The 25,631-nt window shown below is 34.9% G+C and overlaps 1 protein-coding gene across 1 annotated transcript in view; it reads left to right on the top strand.

Moving 5' to 3' along the window:
• The window catches only part of STK3 (serine/threonine kinase 3), a 313,046-nt gene that overhangs the window by 39,690 nt on the left and 247,725 nt on the right, over window positions 1-25,631 (top strand). Inside the window, exons 3-4 of the mRNA XM_033126415.1 lie at window positions 5,497-5,625; window positions 17,447-17,561. Coding sequence (XP_032982306.1) covers window positions 5,497-5,625; window positions 17,447-17,561 — 244 coding nt within the window. The remainder of the gene's footprint in view (window positions 1-5,496; window positions 5,626-17,446; window positions 17,562-25,631) is intronic.

Below are 25,631 nucleotides of genomic sequence, written 5' to 3'. Positions count from 1 at the left end.
TAATAGTGTTTTTCAGAGTAAATAGGATATAAGGAAAGCAAGAAATGTTTTATAAAATAATTCCCAAGAGTTCATTCCATATGACAGTGTCATTATCAGTAAGGTTGAAAAAGTTAGACTTTGTTAGGCAAGTGAACATAAGGCCATCTTTCAGGATATTGGGACTCATTTTACTTAGGGAAAAATGAGTAATAGATGTAAGTAGCGTGTCTTAGTGAGGAAAACAGGGTATGTTGGCAGAGGAACAATTGATATGATTTTAAAATAATGGTAGAGAAACATGTTTCATTTTGAGCACATTGGGGCATTTAATGAAATGGCAAGGTATAGGACAGCTTCCAAATAAAAGGCACAAGACAGAATTAAAACAACTGTAAGCAGCTGTTTTACAAGGAAAAGCAAGTATAGAAAACAAAAATATAAAAAAAGATATATGTAAGCTGGAAGGAATGAAATATGTTTTTCACCAAATGTCAATTCTCTCATTAAAAGACAAACTATCAGGGTCAAAGTGCAAAATGTAGCTCTCTATGCTGTTTATAAGAGGCTCATGCAATACAACAGGTACAAATATAGGGGTATTTCCTATTATAGATATCAGATAAGAAAGAGTAATACAAATAAAAAAGCAGGAGTGGTAATATTTACATCAGGTAAATTAAAAAGATCTGAAGTAAGTAAATAAAGAACAAAGAAGGACATTAGGTAAATAATAAAAAACAACTTATATTGAAACACGTCACCATGACAGTTAGTTAAGAAAAGGTATTAAAAATGTCAAGGGAATCTAATGAAAGTATATCATATGGGAGATTTCAATATGTCTCTTTCAGAATTGGACAAAATAATAAAAAAAAAAAAGAGAAAGGACATAGAAGGAGTAAATATTGTAATCATTAGACTTGATTCTATACGTAACTATAAAGTATATATCTATGCTTATATATGTACATACATATACACACACACTTGCATTCCTCCCTTTTTTTGGTTTGTTCATGGACCATTGATTAAAAACATCTGAGAAATTCTAAAAAAAGAGATATTGCAGGTCACATTTCAATTTATTCTAAAATTCGAAATAAATAATTACAATATAAGAAAACCCACACTTACAAAATTAGGAAATATATCTGAGGTTATCTATGTGTTGAAGAGGAAATCACAAATTATGCAGGAGACAATGAAGAAGAGAACAATTACACCAATATCTGTGGAATTCAGGAAAGCTGTAATTAGGAGAAAATACATAGTTTTAAATTCCTTTATTACTTTAAAGAAGAAAGACCAAAAAGAAAAAAATTAGTGCTTATTTAAAGAACTTAGAAAAATAATAAAATATACCAAAAGGAACTTGGAAGAAAAAAATTCATGAAATAGAAAACAAATTAGAAATGATAAGTATGTGTGAAATCTGTTGTTTTGAACAGATCGATTAAATAGTTAAACCCCTTCTGACTTTGAAGGAAAAGAGCAAAAATATAGAAGAATTGGAATATACGAAAAGATACAACCAATGATAGAGAAACGATTTGAAGAACTAAGAGACTACTTACTATATGCTGTTCTATGACAACATATTTGAAAATCTAGAAGTAGATGATTTTATAACAAAATATAAATTGTGTGAATTGACCCCCAAAGAAGTTAAAACTGAAATAGTCCAGTTACCACAGAAAAGATGGAAAAGCAGTTAAATATCTATTTATTAATTACAAAGGGTAAAAAGCTCGCAGCAGTCATATTCACAGTAGCTAAATGTGGAAATGTCCATCAACTGATGAATGGATAAACAAAATTTGATATATCTGTACCATGGAATATTATTTTGCCATTGAAAGGACTGAAGTAGTGATACATGCTTCAGTGTGGGATGAACTTTGAAAACATTATATTCAGTGAAAGAAGTCAGATATAAAGAGTCACATATTGTATGATTCCATTTATATAAAGTGTCCAGAACAGATAAACCCATAGAGACAGAAAGCAGATTCCAATTGATTTAAAACTACATAGAGGTAATGATTACACTGCATTGTGAATGCACTAAATGCCATTGAATTGAAATACTTTAAAATGTTTAAAAGGGTGAATTTTATGTTATGTGCATTTTACTTAAAAAAAAAAGGTACCAGCTAAATTTTACCTAGTCTTTAAATGACAAATAATTGCAGTGATTTTTATGAAGCCAGCATAACTTTAATAACAAAACCGAGATGTAAAGAAAAGAAAGCGTAATTTAGCCGTACTTTGAGGCCCATTGTAGTTACCATGCCCACCTTGTCTCGGATTGAAACATGTGCCACTTCTCCTGTTCTTAATGGATCCCATCATCTGTTAAATTTAAGGAGTCCATTTCAACGTTGGCATCTCTGTTATTTGTCACCTGTACTATAGAACTTTCAGTGATGCTAGTAAAGGAATATTCTCTGGACCCTTTTGAACATAGTGAACATAGTGAGGGCAGGGGAGGCGAGCAAGTCCCTTGTAATGGATACATTTCAGTACTCCATCTGCTTGAGCCTTTGATCTTCTTCCTCCAGTGTATCCTGAGGATCGCTGGCATCTCACTTAATGTAAGCCACTGTTGAGTCCAGGTTTCTTCACTAGCTGAGCGAACTGTTAGGGACATTCCCAACTGAGATAACACACTGAGTCTGGAATTTCTGGTCTTGTATCCGTATCAATAAATTCCTTTCTCTCTGGAAAACTTCGAATTCATTTCCACACATGTTCTTTAGGGTTCTGCTGATAAAAACCGACAAAATCTTACAACTTTTTTTATTTTTTGGTGTGAATAGTAGATGCTCTTGGGTCAGATTTTTATTCAACTCCCTGGTGTCTGGGGGATTTGAGTGTAATTATAGGTTTGGAAGCAATGAGAGGTGGTGGTGAGGTGGTATAGAGAGGAAGATGTATGTTTCCCTGAAAAGTGACTGCCTCAGCTGGGTTGTTACAGAGTCTGTTAGGCATCGTGAGGCTAATCTCAGACTGGGTCATAGGGTTGCTTTTGCTGGCAAGGGAGGTTTGGTGGGGTTTGGGCGTTCGAAGTACTCAGATTAATAATAATCTACCTAAATGTCACAAAACAATTCTCTGGGTACCTCTCTTTATAGTTAAAAATCTAACTGACTTAGTAGACCTGGTGATGTTGTGAATTCGTTTGCAATGTAACTCAACTTCCAACAAAATTAGACTTTGAGTTTGGTTCTCAGAAGTCTCATCAGCCCTATGCCTACAAGAATTAAGGCATTCTTCTGGGGGGCATTCAGAAGTTTTCTGGTTCTCTTAGTCTTGAGCTGGGAATTTAAGCCCTGAACTTGTTATACTTGTTATGTAACTTTTCCAGTGTAGGCAGGGGTAGCCAACCCATTCTACAGTCCTTGTACTACTATTTTACCATAACGTTCTATTGATACAGGTAGTTGATCTTCTAAAGCTTTGCCTAGACTCCAGGCAACTCAGGGTAATACTTTTCAATAATTGTTTTGTCACCTAACATCATAGACTGTCAATGTTCTATTTGTCGTTTGCATTATTGAAGTAATTACTATCTTCAAATCTAAGAAAGAGCTAATACAAGATTCCCATCTTTAAGATTCTTTGCTCTGGAACTACTTCCTGTACCAAAAACTATTGGTAGCAGGGCTTGGTCAGGGAAAGAAAAGCTACTCTATGTATTCTGGGTATAAAGAGTTTATTATAAAATTAGGAACTCAGATGATTTGTGGAAGGGCCAGAGGTGCAAAGGTTGTGGAATCTGCTGCTGAAGGTCAGATAAGCCAATGCTGAAGATCTCAGCTTGAAGTAGTAAAATGGTTGTTTTTCAGTAGCTCACTGGGGATCTGCTGGAATCCTTAAGAATCTTTGAGAAGCTCCCACCGACTATTTCAGACGGCAGTATCAGTATGGTAATTAACAAAGGCTCAGCAGAAAGCAGCTGTGTATCTTATATCTATCAGTGCATCTGCTACAACTACTTCTGGAGAGTGATGGATTTTCTCCTCAACTTTTTGCCATTTGATTTCATGCATGTTCTTCTCATCATCAAACTTTTAACTGGAATCCATTTAGGGAAGAGAATTCTGGGAAATGTGGTTCCCAGCCTTTCTTTTTCAGTGATGAGAAGGCCTTAGAAGAAAATGATAGTGTGCTTAATTGGCAGTAGATAATCTAGCACTGAACTGTAGTATATTGAGAGAATACACACACACACACACACGTATATCATTTATAGGTATATGTATGGCTTTTAAGGGGAAATGTATGTGTGTGTATGTGTATAAATTAGGACTGTACACACACACACACACACACACACACACACACGCGCACACACACCTAACCCCAAAGGTGACTTTGGGTAGCTAACTAAATTAAATTACTTCAGAAAGCCCAAAGAAATAGAGGATAGGATAAAATCCATTTTATTAAAGTAGCTGCTTTATTACTTATTTTTCACTTTTTCTCTTATTTTAAAAGATTGTAAATTTGAAAGTGATTCTGCATAGTTTCCCAGTATTGGGAAATACTCCATGTCTTCCAACGGCTTGCTCTTTGTGTTCTGAAGAGATAATATAGTGAGAAGAACATGATCTTTGGAGTCAAAATGTGTTTGAATTCTGACCTTGCTCCTTATGGGTGTTTGAGTCTCTGTTTCCTCTTCTTTTAAAATGACTATAATAGTATTTTACGTCACAATTGAGAGCATTGAATTTGATAATGCATGTGAAACACGAAGCGTTGTACCTGGCTTATCATAAGAACTTAATAAGTGGTAACAGTTTTCACCTTATTTTCTAATTTATACCAAAGTATAAATGGCTACCCTCTCTCACTGTTTTTGCTTTTTAAAAACACATAAATATTTAATTGACAATGTTTCAAGTTATAACAGATTGTTTCTGGGCAAATGGCCTTTAGATCCTATTACTCATTTTATTTACCTGTGTGTATGTGGTCTTGCTCTTGAGGAGGAGAAGATAGTGAAAAGAACATTTGAGGATACCTTGGATCAGTGACTTGTGGGGAGCGATGGGGACCAGATTTCCTGCTTCTCTAACTTTGGTAAAATGTGGTCCCCAGCTGAGGGTTTCAGTTGCTTTTAAGCAGTCTGAACAGACATGGGATGATTTTGCTTAAGGTGACATCAGCCTTTTCCCCTAACTTGAGACTTTGGCTATTTTTATTCTATATTTCATTTTTTTAATTTCCATTTATATCTTCTTCATGCGTTTGAGTTGACAAACTGTAAGTCTATTTCTTTCATAAGAAAAGCAATAAATCTTTATATATTAACTTGATTTTAAGTCAATAATTGAAGTATTAAAACGAAGGTATAATTCACTTTTCTTATTTGTTTACTTTGATTTGTCACCATTAAATCATGTTTTAAACTAGGAAAGACTATAGGCAAAAACTCACAGACTGTTTTTCTCTAATAGTTATGATGTTTGAAAGGAAAAAAAAAATAAAGAAATTTTTGGTTTCTTTTAGGTCTTATGGAAGTGTATTTAAAGCAATACACAAGGAATCTGGTCAAGTTGTGGCAATTAAGCAGGTACCGGTTGAGTCCGATCTTCAGGAAATAATCAAAGAAATTTCCATAATGCAGCAGTGTGACAGGTATGAAGAGATTTTATTTCTTTATTTACTTCCACTTTGATGAGTTTTGCTAATAATTTGCAATAAAATGTATTATTTGGTCATCTATTTAGTTTTCTGACTTGCCATGAAAGTGAGACTAATCCTTCAGTGAAGATGGGGGCAGCTTTGTAGGGCAGTTTTTAGGACTTGCAGCTCTGATGCATAAATGATGTTGTAAAGCACCATGTGGTGATAAAAGGTACTCAGTTTTCCCATTCTTAGGACAAATTTATGGGTTAAAATTATTTTTTTATGTTAACGGAGGGTCATTTAGCAGTCGTTTTTATGTAACTGTTTTCACTAATTAAAAACTGTCATGTTTTATGTAACTCTAATTTATTCCACAAACATCTTTTGAGCATACCTAGTGGGCTAGTTACTGCCAGGATCTAGGAATACCGAGAAAATTAGGATACTGCTTTTCTTCTTGAGGAGCTGGTTGGTAATTTGGTTGGAAAGACAGATACTTAAACAAATAGCTATAATACAGCTCAGTCAATATACTGACTGGTGCATGGGGTGATGTGAGGAGGAGGAGGCAGGGCACCTGTCTGAGCCAGGAGTCAGGAAGTCTGGGATGCTGAGAAAGAGTTAAGTAGATGAGGAAATGGAGGAATGAGAGAGTAGAGAGAATTAAGATGGAGAGGTGAAAAATAGCTCCTTTGTATGTGCTGTTCTGATAAGGTTTAGAATTACCGCAGTGGGAAAGTAGGAGACAGAGATTTGTGTGAAATGAATTGGAAAGTAGGAGACAGAGATTTGTGTGAAATGAATTTGTATAGTCAATGGAGCTGATCATGAAGGGTCTTATACGCCCTGTTAAGTAGCCCTGTCTTTATAAGGAATGTAGAATATATAAATTAGGACTGTGTTTAGCCTATAGTTTCTTAATCAAAGAGGAATTTATTGTTCTCCCTTTACCAAAGATCTAGAAATAGGGCTGGTATAGCAGCAACAAAGAAACAGCTGTCTCAGCCTTCTTTTCTTATACCGTGCCATCCTTAGCATATGGCCTTTGCTTTCCTTATTATCTCATGGTTGTAAGAGGGCTGCTCCAGTTCCAGGCTTATGCTTATGTCTACATTCCAGGCAGAAGGAAGAAGGGAAGGAGCGGGAAAGGGCTTTCCCAGAAACCCTCAGCTTGTTTTATTAATCAGAATTGACACATGGTAACTTAGAACTCGTTTCTTAGGGGAGTCTGGGCAGATTGTCAGCCCCAGTCAGGGCCCTACTAGTAAGAGATCTATGGAAAACTTTCTATTCCAACAGTATATAAGATCCACATAAGCTTTTTGGCTAATGAAATAACTGAATAATCATAGAGGAACTTTGTTGCTTGGGTATGTTTAATTTTCTTTATTGTGTGCTATAAAGATTATGTTACATATTTTCCATAAAGGCTATATAAGTGGAAATTCAAGTAGTTACAGAAAAAAATAATACATTTCTCAGTCCTCAGATCAAAATATATAATTGTAAATTTTTCGCAGTCCTTGCTATTAATTTGGTAACTTGATAAGAATATGATTCCCACAATCATGTAGAAAAGCAAAGATTGAGGATACCATAATGTTGGGCCCATCAGGTGCTTAATATTTGCATGTTGCTATTATTATTTTATTATTATGGTTAAGAATAGGTCTGGGACTAGCGTGTGCAGAGTTTAATTGGGTGTGGTCTAGGAAAGGCAAGGTCTCAGATAGCACCTATTATACATCTGTTCCTCTAACCTCTGTGCATCTTGGAAAATATCAGCTCTTACTCAGATTTCTGCAGTAGCATCCTATTTGTTTACCTTGTCTTTCATTTTGGACTCTTCTAACCCCTTTTTTCCCCTAAAGCTAGAGTGATCTTTCTAAAATGTAAACCTAATCAAGCCATTACCTGTTTAAAACTTAAGTGGCTCCCTCCCCATTGCTTAGCTTGATCCAATCTCATAAGGATGGCATCTAAGGTCCTTTATGATCTGATCCGTGCTCATGCTTCCAGTCTTCTCTCTTCCTTGAGTTTCTCTTTTAAGCACCTGTTCCCTTGCATTCTCTGTCACCTGACTCTTAAATTCTTTGAATTTGGGATTATGTCTTGGATTCTGCCACACATTCTGATTCCTGTCTGGGCCACTCAACTGGAATACCAGGAGGAACTTCATATTTAACATTCTAAAACCAGAATTTTAATCGTAGACAAGCCTTTCAAATTCCTGTTCTGTTAATGGCATCATCTACTTAGTCTTTCAATAACAAAACTGAGTATCATCTTTGTTTCTTTTTCTGATACTGCTGATGACACTGTCTTATAGATTTTCCTTCTGAAATATCCTCACTACTTTTATGCTTCTTTTCATTCTTTGAGAGAAGGAATCATATTTCTTAGCACCCATTACAATGCCTAGCACTATACTTTTTGTTGAATGAATGTGAATGGCTGTGATATGTATGAGTAGTATGGGAAAGAGCATTAAAATTTGTGGTATTAATGTAGATGTGTTATGGAGAAATTGATGTGAAAATCATTAAGAAGAAAACAGTACAAATTGAAAAATTCCCACATAAAACAGTGGAATTTTGGTTAGAGAAAAAATGAGATTTGCATTCCTAAAATTGAAATATTTTTGTAAGTCTATTCAGCTATTTGGACGTTTGGTAAATAGTCTTGCTTTCTGCACTATAAAAAGAGACCAGAGGGTGTTTTAATTTGTTTTGGTTCATTTTAGTGAATATATAATGTGTGTTTAATATTGGATATTGGCATAAATATTTGAGGGAACCCATCTGCACTGCTTATTGCTGCATCTTCTGGTCTAGTCCAGTGCTTGGCCAAAGTAGGTATTTAATAAATATTTGTTGAATGTATAAATTATAGAATGTTAATACTAGACTGCACCTATGTATGTATTTTGGTTTAGAATTTTTCAAACATATTCTGCTTTAAGGAAATGCTTCTAGGGGTATCTCCCTCAAACAGTGAAGAATTGAGCAGAATGAGAAACTTAGTCATTACTCATCTTTTTTACTGTATTGGGGCTCTTTCTAAAATTTTATTTGAGGAAAAGGCTTCTGGTACTAAAGCATGTTAAAGAACTATATTGCAAGTACAGAATATGAGACCTAGAGATTTTACATGAATTGTCCAAGATCACATAAATAGTTCATAACTGGGATGCTATAAGAACCCACATCTGCTGACTTCTGGGCCAGTGCTGAAAAAAGCAATGTCTATAAAAAGATTCCAACAGTTCAAAGATAAGTACCCTCAAGGCATTACTAAGGGTGGAGGCAAGAGCTGGTCAACAATACTTGTGAATACTACAGGTCTGACAATTAAGTTCGCAAACTCATCCTAGAAAAAGGGCTACATATCTCATTACTGCATATTGCTACAGTCACCTTTGAAGTACTCCCCTTGGGAAGCTATGCACCGATGCCAGCACCTAGTTCCCCCTTCAAAGCAATTTTGGAACTCTTTTTTTCTGGAATGGCCACCAGAGCTGTCGTCGTATTACCCTTAATATCTTGAATGTCATCAAAATGGCTTCCTTTCAATATTTCCTTTATTTTGGGGTAAAGAAAGAAGACATTGGGGGCCAGGTCAGTGAGTAGGGAGGGTGTTCCAATACAGTTATTTGTTGACTGGCTAAAAACTCCCTCACAGACAGTGCTGTGTGAGCTGGTGCATTGCTGTGATGCAAGAGCCATGTGTTGACGAAAAGTTCAGGTCGTCTAACTTTTTCACGCAGTTTTCAGCACTTCTAAATAGTAAACTTGGTTAACTGTCCAGTTGGTACAAAGTCATAATGAATAATCGCTTTGATATGATAAAAGATTAGCAACATCGTTGCAACAAGTTCGGGGAGGTAATTGTCAGACCTCCTATGTGCCAGGTAATGTGGATACAGGGGAACCACAGTTGACACAGCTTCTGTCCTGGTGCTTATACTCTATCTAGAGAAGGAACTTCTCATATCTAAACCGAGAGAAATGTGTTGTTATCACATGCATTAGGGCACACAATTATTAACTAGTAATTCATTCAACCAATACATTGAATACCTACTTCTGAGTGTAGCTCAGTGTGCTGCACACAAGAGAATCTCAGACATTGGAGGGACTTTCGGTCAGATAGAAGAGACAGATGGATGGACAGGCTGTTTCAATTCAGTGTGGTAAGAGCTGTGATGGGGTAAGTATGGGGAGCTGTGTGGGTTGGGTTGGAAGATTATCTAACACCTCACCATTGGGGATTCAGGGAAAACTTCCCTAGGGAGGTCATACCTAAGCTGAGTTATGAAAGATGACTTAGATATGTTGGGCAAAGAGGAGAGGTGATCCATGTGGAGGCCAGCATTTCTCGCTGGCCTCCTCAGACTACCAGGGCAGCTCCTCCTACTCTTCTGTTTGCTGATGTTTGTGGGTAAGATTCCATTTAACACTGTTTCTGAGACACACACACACACAGTTTGAAAATCACCATATTGAAGGATTTCTGATGAACTTTGACAGTTTGTATCAGTTCATGTGTATGTATATTCAATTTTGGATGGGCCAAGAAATAAATGGCTGTGATTTATAGTAGAAAAAATTTTGTGTTCACAGGAGAATGTTCACATTCCCTTTGTAGAGACTCTGTATTACCCCTATTAAGTTTAGAAAACTGTTAATATGGTAGAAGGATATTAATGAAATTTATGTAATGAAAAATAGCCATTTCTTAACTATTTTAATATCACATGCCCATAATAAGAGGACTTTAATAAATACACCATAGGAAATATTTGCAAAAGACTTGTCTGATAAAGGACTGTTATCCAAAATATACAGAGAATTCTTAAACCTCAATAAGAATACAGATAACCAAATGCTGGTGAGGATGTGGAGCAACAGGTATTCGTACTTCCATTCATTGCTGGTGAGAATGCAAAGTAATACTGCTGGTTTAGAAGTCAGTTTGGTAGTTTCCTTACAAAAGTAAACATACTCTTAACTGTATGGTCCAGCAGTGGTGCTCCTTTGTATTTACCCAAAAGGAATTAAAACTTACATTACAAACTTACAAACACCTGCACATGGAAGTTTATAGCAACTTTATTCATAATTACCAAAAACTTGGAAGCAACCAAGGTGTCCTTCAGTAGATGAATAGATAAACAAATTGGTACATCTAGATAACAGAATATTATTCAGCACTAAAAAGAAATGAATTATCAAACTATGATAAAACATAGAGGAAACTTAAATGTACCTTACTAAGTGAAAGAGGCCAATCTGAAAAGGCTACATACTGTATGATTTTGACTATCTGACATTCTAGAAAAGGCAAAACTATATATATATATATATATATATATATATATATATATATATATATATATATATATATATGTATATAAATAAAGATCAGTGGTTTCGAGGGATTAGGAAGCTAGGATGGATGAATAAGCAGAGTGCGGAGGATTTTTATGGCAGCGAAACTACTCTGTATGATGCTATAAAGTATGCACTTTGAGTAATAATGATGATTCATCAATTGTAACAAACGTACCGCTTTGGTGGGGCATATTGATAATGGACGAGGCTGTACATGTATGGGGCAGACGGTATATGGGAACTCTCTACTTTTCACAGAATTTTGCTGGTAACCTAAAACTTGTTCTGAAAAATAAAAATCTATTAAAAAATACCTTTAGCAGTACATGGGTTTCTTCAATTAAGATGATATTCAAGTTAATATAAAAATGTTAATTATCTTTTAGGCAGTAAAAGTTGACATTTGAATTTCCATAAGAAGCTTAAATATAACGATTCAGTCCAAATAACTTATACCATGAGTAGTGTTTATATAGGTGCAAATAGATAGGAGTTTGTGGTGCTTTTTCCATTTTTTCCCTCTGGTTTTCCTCACTTCTCTTTTTATACTAATTCTACGGTATTTTGAGTTGTGATACTAGAAGAAGACTGTTAGGATAAAGGTTCAGGGGAGATGTGAAATGGAGACAGAAGAATGGAAAGGATATGATCATTGGGCATGAGATGAAAGGAAGCCAAAAAACAAAACAGAAAGGGAAAAAAAAGGAGAAGATATTAGTTTCATTTGGCTGAATGTGTTAAATAGGGGAAGGGATGCAAGTAAATGGGACAAGAGAAGGAACTGGTGTGGGTATAGCACAGGGGAAAGGAGTAGAATATGGCTCGTAATTGTCACCCCAGTTATCAAGACATCATGCTTCATACAAATTGGTTGTAAAAAGTAGTCCTGGGGATGCAGGGTATAGCATAAGAAATATAGTCAATAATGTTGTAATAACTATGTATGGTATCAGATGGGTACTAGATTTGTTGGGGTGACAGATGGGAGGGTGTTGGGGGGCAGGGTGAAAAAGATGAAGGAATTAATATGTACAGATTGGTTGTTACAAAATAGTCATGGGGATGTAAAGTAAAGCATAGGGAATATAGACAATAATATGGTAATAACAATGTATATAGTGTGAGGTGGGTAGCAGGGGGATCACTTCTTAAATTATATAAACGTCTAACCACTATGCTGGACACCTGGAATTAGTATAAAATAATATTGAATGTCAACTGTAATTGAAAAATTTAAAAAGGTGGAAAAGGGAGAAGGGGAATAAGAGGTCCAAATCTCCAGGTATAAAACAAATAAGTCATGGGAATGCAATGTACAGCATGGCAAGTATAGTCAATAATATTGTGATAGCATGGTACAGTTTCAGGTGGTTGCTGGACTTATCATGGTGATTACTTCTTTAGGTCTATAAATGTTGAATTACTATGGTGTACCCCTGAAACTAATATAATTTTGTATGTTAGCTACATTTTTAATAAAAATCTTTTAAAAAAGGTATCATGCTTCACCTTTGCTTCTTGGTGTGTGCTGTAATGTGACGGGTTTCTTCTTTGTCCCTACCCCAAATGAAATTTTCAATGTCATATTTAACTATTCTACTGTGCTAAGAATACACAGAATTGGTAGGTTCTCATATATCCTGTAAGTCAATATGGTGGCTTTGTCAAGATTCTTAGGCGTTATGGCTGAATTAAAACTTTGTGTGTTGCTTAAAATTATATAAAGAACACTGAGCTAGTGTTTTGGAGGAAACTCTCAGTGCCTCTTCTCCAGCCTTTAATAATCAATGTGGTGGTTAAAAATAGATTTTAGAATATCTAAATAATGTACAGTTAGTTAACTTGATGGCTAGAATGAGCAGTGTCACCTTTAGCCTCTGAAAATCCTGTACAGGAAAATCCTCTTTAAATGCTATTTGTCTATTATTTCCTTGCATAAACTCCTTCAAGGGTTCCCCATTGCCTGGACTTACTTTTCTTTTTTGTCACTTGTCTAAAGTGCACCACTCATTTTTCTCTCTAGCATCGGCCATAGGCCACATATGATTTTTAGTGAATGTTTATTGATTGAATTATTTTAAAATACATGAATGAATGATAAATGAATTTGAATGGATGATATCTATGTCTGGAAAAGGGCTGAGTTTGAAGTCCCAGGTCTTGAACTCTTTGAGCCCATTTATACTTGTTTTTAATTTTTTAAAAATGATGGCTTTAAATTTTAATCATTAATTTTCCGGTCTTAAATTTATATTTAGTGGGCAAATAAAGGGCGGCACAGTGGATAAAACACAGAACAAAAACTTGCTTACTGTCTCCTAGCTTGCCAGTCTACATCATTATCAAATTGTGTTGAATGTATCTTGAAAACATCTCTTGAATTTGCTTGATTTTCTATTTGTTTTACTCCCACTTCAAGCCACTGACATCTCTTTTTTAAAATGTAGGTTTTATTATTATTCAGGTATGGTTAGACCAACAGATCAGGAGATTGAGTGCCATAGAAAGATAGATTGTGATACTTACAGATACCAAGAGGAGGGAGCCTGCCATTCAAGGGGGTTGAGTAGGGGAGGACCCATCCAGGGAAGGACCAGGGTCAGCCAGGAGGCAGAGGGAGAGACGGGAAAACGTGGGCAAGAGCCTTTATTGTGGTTTCCCTGAGAAGAAATGGCGAGACAGGGTAAATGGGGTTAGGATTGGCTCGTTTGAATAATTTCAGGGGGCTCTGGACAGAGGGCTGTTCATAGTTGTCTGGTACTTTGCCCTGGGGTGATTAGGACTGGGGAGTAGTGGCCTTGGAGGTGGTTGATAATATGGACTCCAGCTCGGTTTGTTTTCATATGAAAGGTGTGATCATTAGTCTGTCTCTAGGAATTAGCTAACCCTGAGAGGGACAGTGGAGGCTTTGTCAGCAGGTCCCAAATGTGAGAGCATCACAAATACAGAAAATAAAATGATAATACAATCTCTTCCACGCAGAGACGAACCTTCTAAGTGGTCTAGCATGTCCACATTTGCTTTCCTACAATCTAGTTTTGATGCAATAGCCAGAAAAATCTTAAAAAGTGTACATTAGATCATGTTATTCCTCTACTTAAAATTCTTCTCTCATCTTTCTTGCATATCTAATAGAGCCCAATCTCCTTAATAGGCTCCTGCTTCCATCTGCAACTCCATTGTGTTCTGCCTTATTCTTCACTCACTTTATTCTAGGCAAACTGATCTTTTGATACGTTGAAGATGATTTGCTCTTTCTCTCCTCAGGACAGTTCTTGGGATGCTCTTTATTTGGTTAACTTCTAGTCAACCTTTGAATCTTAGCTTACGTGTTATTCTCTTGGGGAGGCCTCAGGTCCCTTTTGTTAATTTTTCTATGATTGTTCAGTTTTTCACTTACTCATTGTTTTTGTTTGTACATATAAGAAGGGAGGTACTAAGGATAAAATGGAGAGCAAGACAAATTGGCTCCTATCCTCATGGAGCTTCTTTTCTTCGGGGGGAGGCAGATAAAAGTCAATGACAAAGTAATTACAAGATGTTACAAATGCTTTAAAATAAAGTACTGATATAGAACATATCAGAGGGTGACCAATGGTAGGTCACTATACACATATAAATGTAAGTATTTCTTTCTTTTTCCAAATCTAATTTGTAGTCCACAATCCACAGATTTACAATCCACAGATTTGTAATCCACAATGGAGGGAGGATATTTTATTGTTAAAGCTCACCCGTGTCTACTTTCAAAGTTTTTTTCATATACTCCAAGTCAGGAAGTACCATGGAATATGGATGTATGCCATTCTTTCATATGAACTAGAACAGTTTTGTTTACAGAAGTGATGAATGCAAAATAAAGTCTCAGCCGTTTTATCTCATAGCACCCCTTCTTTTCTTTCCACAGTAATTATATTTATTTGTGGGTTTAGTGGTCTAATATTGGTGTATTTCATGCAGGTGTGTGCTACATGGGAGTCAGAATTGTGTCAGTTTGGTTCACCACTGCATATCGAATATCTGGTCTAATTCCTTGGTTAAGTAGAGAGTCAATGAATGAATGTTAAATGAATGATAGAAACTAAAAAAACGAAAACAAAAACAACAACAACAACAAAACCAAACCAAAACAAAAAGAAACTATATGTGGCTGTATGTCCTTAATGTGGATGTTTAGGTCTATCTGCTTAAATACTTTTCTAGGTTAAAATTATTGAGGCCATGTTTTATTATATAGAACTGGTGAATTTTTATCCATCTTCTTGATTGTGTATTAGAATGGATCACATTATTTTTTGAAGAGAATTGACTCACCCCTGAAGAGAGAGAGAGCTGTCTTTTCAGGGAGCTGCCCAGGTTAGAATCCCCAATTTTCATAAGAACTGTCAATTCTACCTTAGAATTGCTGATTACTTAGTGTATATTGCAAGATAAAGTCCATATACATTTTCTATGTGCTTTTCAGTGAACATAATCTTGAACTCACTGCTACCTTTTAAAATTTTGAAAGAAAATTAATGTCTAAAGAGTTTTCTGAAGGATATGCAGTCTTATCTTCTGGAATGAAGTTTAACTGTGGGTCTTTGTCAACCTACAGAGCTTTTAAAAGACCTACTGAATTAGAACCTCTTAGGTGTGAGGAGTGGGGTGTGTTGGTTCTGATGCACAGCCAGGTACGAGAGCAGCACTCCCTGTAAAGGTCTCCACACAGGCACTTGTACTCCAAAGAAGTGTATGTAAAGAAAGCTTTTTTAATGTTTCTCATAAGTTGAAGTTCTGGGTCTGTATATTAGTTTCATTTGTTTGTAAACAGCACTTTCCTTAAATGGTTCAGTGAACACTTATGAACTCCTAATATGTACTCTCTATTCTCAACATCTAGCAAAGTTGAGTATGTAAATTTAAGGTGTGAGATGGGGAGTAATGAGAGAGGTGGGTAGAAAGATAGACTTTGAAAGGTCTTGTATGTGATATGAAGCAGTTAAAATTTTTTCCTTTTGGTAATGTAGAGCCATTGCAGTGCTTTTTTTTTCCTTTAATGGAGAGTACAATTTGATCAGCTAATTTTACTTTTGTTTTAAAGGAAGGTAATCTTGTCAATTGTATGGAGCATAGATTAGAAGGGGGCAGAAAACTATGACAAGGAGCCAGTTGGGAAGGAAGTCTCTGTAAGAGGTAATGAGGAGCAATAGGGATAAAATAGGATTAACTTCTAGCCCTGTAGCTGCTGGTTTTAGTTCAAGCCCTTTAAGTCTCTAACCAATATGCTCTACCCTTGACTTCAAGACAGCTGAAAATGTAAAGGCTCTGCTGAGCAGTCTTCCCTGACAGTCTTCTTAACCTCTTTTTTTGGTGGTCTTTTATAGTACTTTCCATTTTTATTGTTATTTTTTGCTTATTTGATTCCTGTGTCTTATTTACCCTACACTGATGCCACTTTTAATGATAGCTACTACTAGATGGAAATAACTGTTGAACAAGTCCCCTAAACATGCCATTCTTAGTTTTTTCTTTCTATAGTTGTGCCTTTGCTCATAGCCTTTTTCTTTTCTAGAGTGTTCTCTTCTCCACCCACATTTTGAAGTTTAACCTTTTTTTCATAATTCTAGTTTCCCCCTCTACCACGTTTCTACGAAATTCCCTTATGGCTCCACTGTGGTCACTTCTTCCTTTGAGCTCTTGTAGCATTTAAGCTGTGTTTGTGCTATCTTGTGTTTTCCATCTTTTTATGTATTCTGTGAATATGGATAGTTTGCTTCTTTGAGTTTGGCAAGATGTTTTACAAATCAGTATATATGGCATACCTTTAATAAATATTAATGATGATGGTCATTTTTCCCTAAGTAAGTCTTGCAGAAAACAATTTGACTATAAACACAGGTTTTTCTGCTCTGAAAGACGTAAAACCTTATTAATACTTTAAATTGTCAATAATTTTAATTATCTGAATTTAAAACAAAAGAGTTATTTTTCTCCAGAATTCTCAAAGGCTAAAATGAAAGAGTGTTAAATTTTTTTTTAATCTGACTGAAATAGAGAGTTACTTTAAAGTTCAGTGTTTATATTTGACTCAATGCAAAATCCTTTAGAAGATTTATATTTAAAATGCTTTTGTTAAAGGAAAATATTTTCATTTGTTCCTTATGTTAAATAGTAAATCCTTTACCAAAACAAAGACTTTTTTTTTTTGGGAATCACTGAAAAACATTTGGGCCTCCTCTGGTTTGTAATCCTGTTAAATTTCATCCATGAATTAAAAGCTAATTATACACAGTTGGTGAACCCCACAAACAGACAATTCAGTGTACAATAGAAGTTGAGTCATTAAGTTTACTTATTGGATCATTATGAAGTGTTGAAAAGACTTTATATTGGGGTTAAAAAATAATTTTCTTTGGGAATTAACTAAATTTGATTGTCTATATATTTTTCTTTAGCCCATATGTTGTAAAGTACTATGGCAGTTACTTTAAGAATACAGACCTCTGGATTGTTATGGAGTACTGTGGAGCTGGCTCTGTCTCCGACATAATTAGATTACGAAACAAGACAGTAAGTATTTTTAAATTGTTTTGCTAATCTCATTTCTAAAGATTCATATTTAGAATCTGACTAGGTAGTATTTTGTTACAAAGAAAAAATTAGTGTGAAAAAGGAAAAGATTTTAGAGTATAAAGGGATCTAGTACGAGGTATGAAAACCAGCCATGTATCTTGGGCAAATTTAGGTGTCGTATGATTGTTTAATTTATTTATTAGGATAATTTTTGTAAGTTATTGAGAAACTATCTTGGTACTTCTCTTCTTTATTTGGAATTATTGTGTGTTTTCTTTACTAATGTGATTTCAATAAATATGGCTAGAATTTTATTTAAAGTTCGTAGTATTTATGGATGGCACTTCTTTATATGAAGTATTTTGTATTATAATCTATGAGTAGTAAACAGTTGAAGTTTTGTGTTTCTGAATTTTAAAAAGTAATTGAAAAACAATTTTTGTCTTTATTTTTCAAAATATTGTGAGGATATTTGAAATTAAAATTTTTTTGTGTGAATTCAGCTTAGCAAAAGGTGTTATTAATAATAGCTTTTTTGTGGTTGCATTTTAATCCTAAGTAGAACAGCTATTTACAGAATCGTTTACTTTCGGCTAGCAATGCATCTAGTTTACTAGGATAATTTATAAGGAAACAGTGACCTTTTTATCTTTGAATGACTAAGAATAATAATCAGTAAAATAATTTGTAATTCTGTAGAACAGTAGGTCAGTTACTATAAGACATTATTATATGTTGACAGACATGTTTCAGTAAAATATATTCAGAAAAATATTTAACGACTTGAGTCAATTTGTGGTTAACCAGAATCATTTTAAAGTTTGATTGGGTAAGTAAGTTGTAAGTTTATCCTACTAATTTTTTTTTTCTGTTAGAGAAAATAAAGTAAATAAGATTTCTTTTAAAGGAAGTGAAACAGAAGTTTAAATAATCCCCGTTTTGACAGATGGATTAAGTGATTTTTGACATTCTAATTATATATTTTAGAATTTCTGTGGTGCTTTACTAGCATTTATGTAAATCAGATGATTCTTGAATGGCAGAACAATGCTTTAATTGAAAATAATTATACTTCAGTTAGAGGTATGTTTTAAAACCATTTTAGGGCTAAAGTCAGTGCATTTGGTATTTAAAATTACTAGGTAGTAAAGTGTGTGAAATGGAAAATCTATTTTCTTGATTTTAAATGTTAATGTTAACATTTTGCGTAGTTAGAAAGTATTTGATCCAAGTACTTTATTCCTTGTTGCCAATAAGTACAAACTGTGAAGGTGTACTGTAGTTCTATAAGATAAATATAGATGGGATCCTTAGCCTGAGGAATATCCTTCACCAATTATGAAGGGAAAGAGTTTTACTTCATCTGCATTGTTTTTTTAGCAGATAGAATCTACTGAACATGTTGGGGAGTCATACATTTGGAATAGTCTAATTGTTATTTTCATAGAACAGTGATCCTTGGGCCTGGGGTGGCATACTCGTATAAGAATCTAATTCCCAGATTCGAAAAAGAACCCAGCGCTGCATGTGAGATAGCTCAGGACCTGTAGGTATATTGTCTCTCGGTGTTGCCTTGATAACAGTTGCTGTTAAATCTCACTAATATTTGTATTCTGCTTTCCCTTCATTTACTCCTTCTGAAAGGAGTACCATGGTCATGAAGGTTAGCAATATAAGGATGTGTGTCATCCCATTAAAAAAACAAAAAAAACCCCACCTTCACATTGTAAATATTTGATCATTTTATAGGAATGTCACTGGAGTGATAATCTTGTCTGAATTTCAGAGGCATGGCTATTACTGATCGGCTGGCTTTCAAAAATGTAACCAGTGAAACAGTTGTCCTTGATCTATTAAAATTCACTCTAGTAGCTATTGTTTTCATGGTCACAGAACAATCAGTCTTTTCCCAAGAGTGTGGGAACCTTTTTTTTTCTTTTTCTTTTTTTAGAGTTCATATGCTCTTTTGTTTTTTGTTATATGCTTTGTTGTTTCTTTTAATTCTATATACATTTTAAATAGCACAAGGCAGTCTTACTGTTTCATATTGTCAGCGTTTATATTTACTTTTATGAGTATATAGTATTTATGATGTTTATTGCTCTTTATTATTTTCTGCATAAATTTCTCAGTTGCCTGAAGAACAATATCCTTAGTGTTTCCTTATGTGTGGGTGGGTATGATGGTAAGATTTCAGGGTTTTTTTAGTATTAAAATATTGTTATTTCACTTCATTTTTGAACTATGTATTTGCTGGGTAAAGAATTCTAGGTTGGCTGTTTCTTTTAGATTTTGATTTGTTTTGAAAGGAATGACTTTTGGAAAACCACCTAAGTAACCTACTTTTTGTAGAATTATACTTTTTATTGAAAGAAATCTCATTAGGGATGAAGTAGTCTTGATTTTTAATTATCAGTTGCTATCTGTTTTTGATCAACTGTTTCCTTGAAATTTAAAGTCACAGGAAAATAACTTGTCACTTTTATTATTCACTTGAGACTCCAATTTCACAATAAGAACTGGCTCCTAGAATTAAAAATTGAATTCATATTTTAATATTTTTGTATATGATATTGCCTCATCCTCTTGAGCCCCACCTTTGAGTGTTCTTTCCACCTGAGTCTTTGCCTAGTGAATTTGCGTCCGTGCTCAAATACCTAACCTCTTCTTTGAAACTTTACCTATTTTCCCAGGTAGTTTCATATCTATTTGGTAATTGGTTGGTTAATTAATTAGGTAAGTCTTTACTGCATATTCACTCTTACGTAAAGAAAGAGCACAATAAATGTTAGCTGCTATTATTATAATTTTTACTATTATTTTACATATTTTGAGTACTAGGTAGATTGGCATCTTTTTATATGTATATTGGCTGTTTTATTTCCTTTTTGTGCCTATCTTTTGCCTTTTGTTGTTGGCATTTTAATTACCAGTTTGCAGGACTGCCTGACAGTTTGCTGATAGTTACATGAGCACTTCATGTTTTAAAAGTCATAAAACCAATTATTTGATTGTCAGCATAGACACTAAAGAAGCTTCCAAATATCTCTTTCAGAGATTTTATGCCCTGACCTGTACTTTTTCTTTGGGAAACGTCTAGGATAAAACAAAGGCATAGAATTAAGTTTGGGGTTAATTAGGCATATTCCAACGATTGGAAAGGAGGCTGAGTAGCAAAGGGTGGGTATTGAGTCTATTTAAGTGCTGCTGCTTAACATGGGGCAGATCACAGAGTTGGCATTGGAGCTGATAATGATTGGTAATTGTGATAATTAATGGTAGTGGTGCTAGAGGTAGAATGAAGGTTAAACTCTCCTATGTTCCAGTGGGTGTAAATGTTTTTCTGAGTTGCATTATGAGTAAAAATCACTCTTTAGTTAATATTCATTGACTCTTTCAGTTTATAAGTATTGGGGCATCTATAAATAAATATATGTGAGTTAAATTCCTGATTTCTGGATGGTAGAAGAGGGTAAAGGGGGTCAAATATATGGTGATGGAAGGAGAACTGACTCTGGGTGGTGAGCACACAATGTGATAGACAGATGATGTAATACAGAATTGTACACTTGAACCCTGTGTAATTTTACTAGCCATTATCACCCCAATAAATATAGTAAAAAAAAGTTCCTGATTTCTGTGATCAGACTCACAAACACAGCTCAAGTCTTGGTATCCTATATATTTAGTAACTGACTTTTATCACATTATGTTAAACCATCTTTTAAGTTTGGTGAAATCTCTGTGTAGATAACCCTGCTGTGTTGTCCTGTGCTTGGAAATCACATTTGGATAGTCAGCTTTCAGTGTTTAGGAGAAGAGTAGTTGCAGTTGCCTTCTCCTACTTTAAGGCACTCAAGGGTAGAAATTTTTATATATTCGTCTTGGAAATATTCCAAGTGCCTGGAACAGCTACTGGCGTCTAGCAAACCCTTGAAAAATGTTTGTTGAACGGAAACAGGTTTAATTCCTTAGCTGCTTATCCTGTAAATACAAAACAACCCTACCCATCTGGTCAGTATTACATTTTTATAGGTAAGTTGTAGTTTGCATGGTCACTATTTGGTATTAATAATGTAGGTTATTGAACAGATATAGTTATATATCAAAGAAAAGCCATAAAGTGTGCTTACTAGTAACCTTGCATCAGTTCCCTGATTTTTACAGAAGTTTTATGTGTGTGTATATGTATATGTATATATACATATACACACACACACACACACACACACATATACTTGAGACTCTAATATGTATATGTGAATTTAAATGTTTGCATGTTTTTGTAAATATATGTCTTGATAGCTTTAATCATAGGCCTCCTTTGGCTGATGAAGGAGAAGCCTGTTTTTTGTTGTTGTTAATGGAAGTTAATGTAAGCATTATTATTATTTTTGAGTGTTTTTGAGTTTTCAAAGAACAAAAAGTCAGATTTGTGGAACTAAATAAAAAAAATATTTACAAGAATAATTGTGAAGGTTTCCTTGTTAGGAAATAGTTAAAAAAAAACCCCAATATCATTTAAAATAAATGCCATTAACATCTCTATACATTTATGCATTTCGAGTATTATATATTGCAAAGTAGAAATACACAACTCTGTGAAATGGAAGCTTTTTAAAGATTGATTGTATTTTTGATTAGAGGCTTTCAGAATGATCTTTACATAATTGTAAAGTTATGCCTTGACATATGGAAGAAATAGAGTCTTATGTCTTAGACGTTTATTATATACTTGGAAATGTTCTAAGAAAATGCCTAAGGTTATTTTCTCCCATTTTGGCCCGTTTATTGATTTGACCACTTATTTTAATTCAGTCTAGCACTGTGGATTTTCGTTTGGGCTCTTCCACAAACTGGTTTTGTGATCTGGGCAAGTCAGTTAACTGACAAGGACTTCAGCTTCCTCATCTGTTAAATAATAAGTAACATTTGTATAGTGCTTTACATTTTACTTACATTTTGCTTGAATGAAAACGTTCAAAACACAGTTACTGATCCAGCACTCTGCACTAGAGGTACAAATAACTCTAACAAATGTTGCTGCTGTTGCATTGTTTACACACTAGTTGAGGTACCATAGTATGTTATGTACAAAGGTAAATTCCATTCTGTAAAGTTCTTTAGGAGCAGAATAGGCAAAGCACTTAGCATGCAGGTTCAGAGAGAGCTTCATAGGAGAGAGATCCCTTTAGCAGATTCTTGGAAGAGGAGGTGTCATCTACCATTAGAATGCAAGTTCCACAATGTGAGGATTTTGTCTACCTTGTTCACTGTTTTATCTCTGCTCCTAGGACGACACCTGGCATATAGGATGCTCGGTAAATACTTGTACATGAATAAATGAATGAATGAACAAGTGAATGAATGAGTCAGAGAAGAGAGAGCAAAGGATATCTTGAAAGAGGAAACAATGATATGCTACAATTATATTTCCATGTGTAAAAGTCCAATGTCATATTCCTAGGTCACCTGATGGAGAATGTTCCTAGCATCTGGTTTGAATGGATTTACTTTTCTCACACTTAACCAATTGCTCAAAATCATTCTCACGTTTTAATTTGTTGGATCTATATATGTTGGGTTCACGATGTTGTTATATAATTTTTTGTTTTTCCTGGAGTTTTTCTTTTCTTTTTTTTTATGTTGAGAGAAGCAATATATGCCATTTTTATCATTTTGCTAATGTCTTCTAGCTTCTTACTCGTTTTATCTGTTTCCTGGAATTTGTGTGATTCTTCTTTGAGAAGATATTCTTTGGAGCTTCCCGATTTCTTGTTCTAATGTGAACTCCTCCTTTTTAGGTCTGCTGTACAGCTGCATCCTTGGAATTTCTTTTCACTGGCCTCCTGGGTTAGTGCCACTATTTTCTTGTATATTTCCTATTTCCTTGGTTTTCACCCTTGTTTTGTATTCTTCCTAAACCATCTTCTTCATGATATTAGCGTAAGAAAGAGATCAACTATTTGAGTCCTTGCATATCTGAAAATGTCTTTCTTTTGCTTTCACACTTGGTTATAGTCTATGTAGAATTTTACATTGAAAATATGTTTCTCTCAGAGTTTTGAGTTTTCCTCCATTATCCTCTAGCATCTAGTGTTGCTAGTGTTATATCTAATGTTTATCAGAGTCTTATTTGTTTGTAGGTTTCCTTTCCCCCTTCTGCAACTTTTTAGACTTTTCTCTTTATCCTGAGTTTTCTGATGTTGCAAATGGAAAAAAAATGTTTCACAAGGATGTGCTTAGGTGTGAGTCTTTTATATTAGTTATGCTCAGCACTCCTTTCCAAATAAACACTTGTATTTCTCTTCAGCTTTGGAAACAGTTCTTTGATAATCATTTTACCCCTTTTTTCTTGACTGGATGGTTAATCTCCTAAATTTTATTCTTTTTTATTTTTCCCAGATTCATATTCTTTCTTCCTGTGTATCTTTTTAAGTTTTTTGAGGGTAGGGTAGGGATGGTTTCTTCTACTGTTTTTTCTGATTCTTCTAACTGAACTATTAATTTTAGCAGTTATATTTGAAAATACAAGAAGTCTTTCACTTTTGATTATTCCTTTTTCATAACATCTTGATGCTGAAACAAGGATACAAAAGCTTTTCTAATCACTCTAAGAATAATAAATTTTTGACAAAGTTATTTTCTGTTTCCCGTATCATCTCTATTTCCTCTGGTGTTATTGGTTCACTCTACTTATTTTGGTCTTGACCATGGCAGAGCTGACCAGTGGGAAGGCTGACTTGCTCTCACTGGAAGCATTGGGACAATGCCTTTTGACTGGCAGGTATAATGTTATGATGAATGGGCTAGGAACTTGATTTTAGGGGAAAGGGCTCCCAGAGGCAGTTGGTTCAGTTTCTTGAGAGAGGAGCCATTCCCGTCCTCCTGCCTTTGTTGTTTTTGGCCTGGGGATAAATGCCAGAATGCATGTAAACTGTATGTACAGGGTTGGGGGCAGAGGCAGAGTAGGGATGAGGAACTCTTGTTCCATTTTCTTCTTTTCAGCTCTCTTTGAAAAAGCTAACCACCTTTTCCATCCTTGCACTCCTGTCCATCCTCCCTTGTGGTTGTACTTGGAGCCCCTCTGTAGTTTACTTGGTAAATCACTCTTTTTGTTGCATACCCCTTCTTTGCCTGCTGGTGGCTATGACTCTCCATAAAAATGCTGCCAAGGGAATTACACTCTCTTGTGTTCATCTTTTTGTTACTAATTTATTTTGTTTAAAAAAATTCTCTATCAGTTTAATGGGGTTTCAGGAGGAAGAGAGACAGATAACAAATTAACTACAAATTCAAGTTGGTTTTTGAACCTGAATCGATGATATTTACTCCCCGCTCCCCTTACCTTATTTGTACTACATATATGTTCACATTGTTAGGAGTATAAATTGATACAACTACTTTCAGGAGTAATTTGATAGTCTCTTTAAAGTTATATATGAATGCACCCTAGCTAGGATCTGTCCAGTGGTTCTTCTCTATCTGTAGCTTAGAGAAGTCCTAGCACAATTGTACAGTGAGACATACACAAGAATGTTGTCACAACAGAAAATTAGAAGGAAATTTAAATGTTGATCAGCACTAGACCCTGGACTAGAAGATTGCTATTATTCTTTCAGTCTTCATAATTTTTTAGCTCTTTGGTGAAGGCAGACTCAGACTAGTGTTTTGGTTGAAACCTTTTCGAGTACTCAGTACCCCAGCTGTGCAGATGAGACTGACATTAAACTACCAAATAAATTTTGTGTCTTAAAACTTACATAAACATTCAGTTTGGTACTTAGGAGACATTTTTAGCATCTGCCTTTATCAAGATGAGATACATTTCTGTGATACTGGCCGGGATGAGGTGAAGGAACACAAAATTTTCCAGGTAAGAAACTGAATCATAGAGTGGTAAAGTAGATTAGAGGGAAAGAAAAGAGTTAAAATTATAGCTAAGTGCTGGAATTGCACTGTGGTAGTTAAGAGCACAGACTCTGGAGCCAGACTGTCTGGGTTTGAATCCTGGCTCTCCTACATACTAGCTGTGTGAACTTGGGCAAGTTTCTTCTTAACTTCTCT

This window comes from Rhinolophus ferrumequinum, chromosome 14 (assembly GCF_004115265.2).
Source record: "Rhinolophus ferrumequinum isolate MPI-CBG mRhiFer1 chromosome 14, mRhiFer1_v1.p, whole genome shotgun sequence".
In the NCBI taxonomy this organism is placed as follows: Eukaryota; Metazoa; Chordata; class Mammalia; order Chiroptera; family Rhinolophidae; genus Rhinolophus; species Rhinolophus ferrumequinum.
The sequence above is the reverse complement of the archived record's forward strand: the minus strand, read 5'-3'. Positions and strand labels throughout refer to the sequence as shown.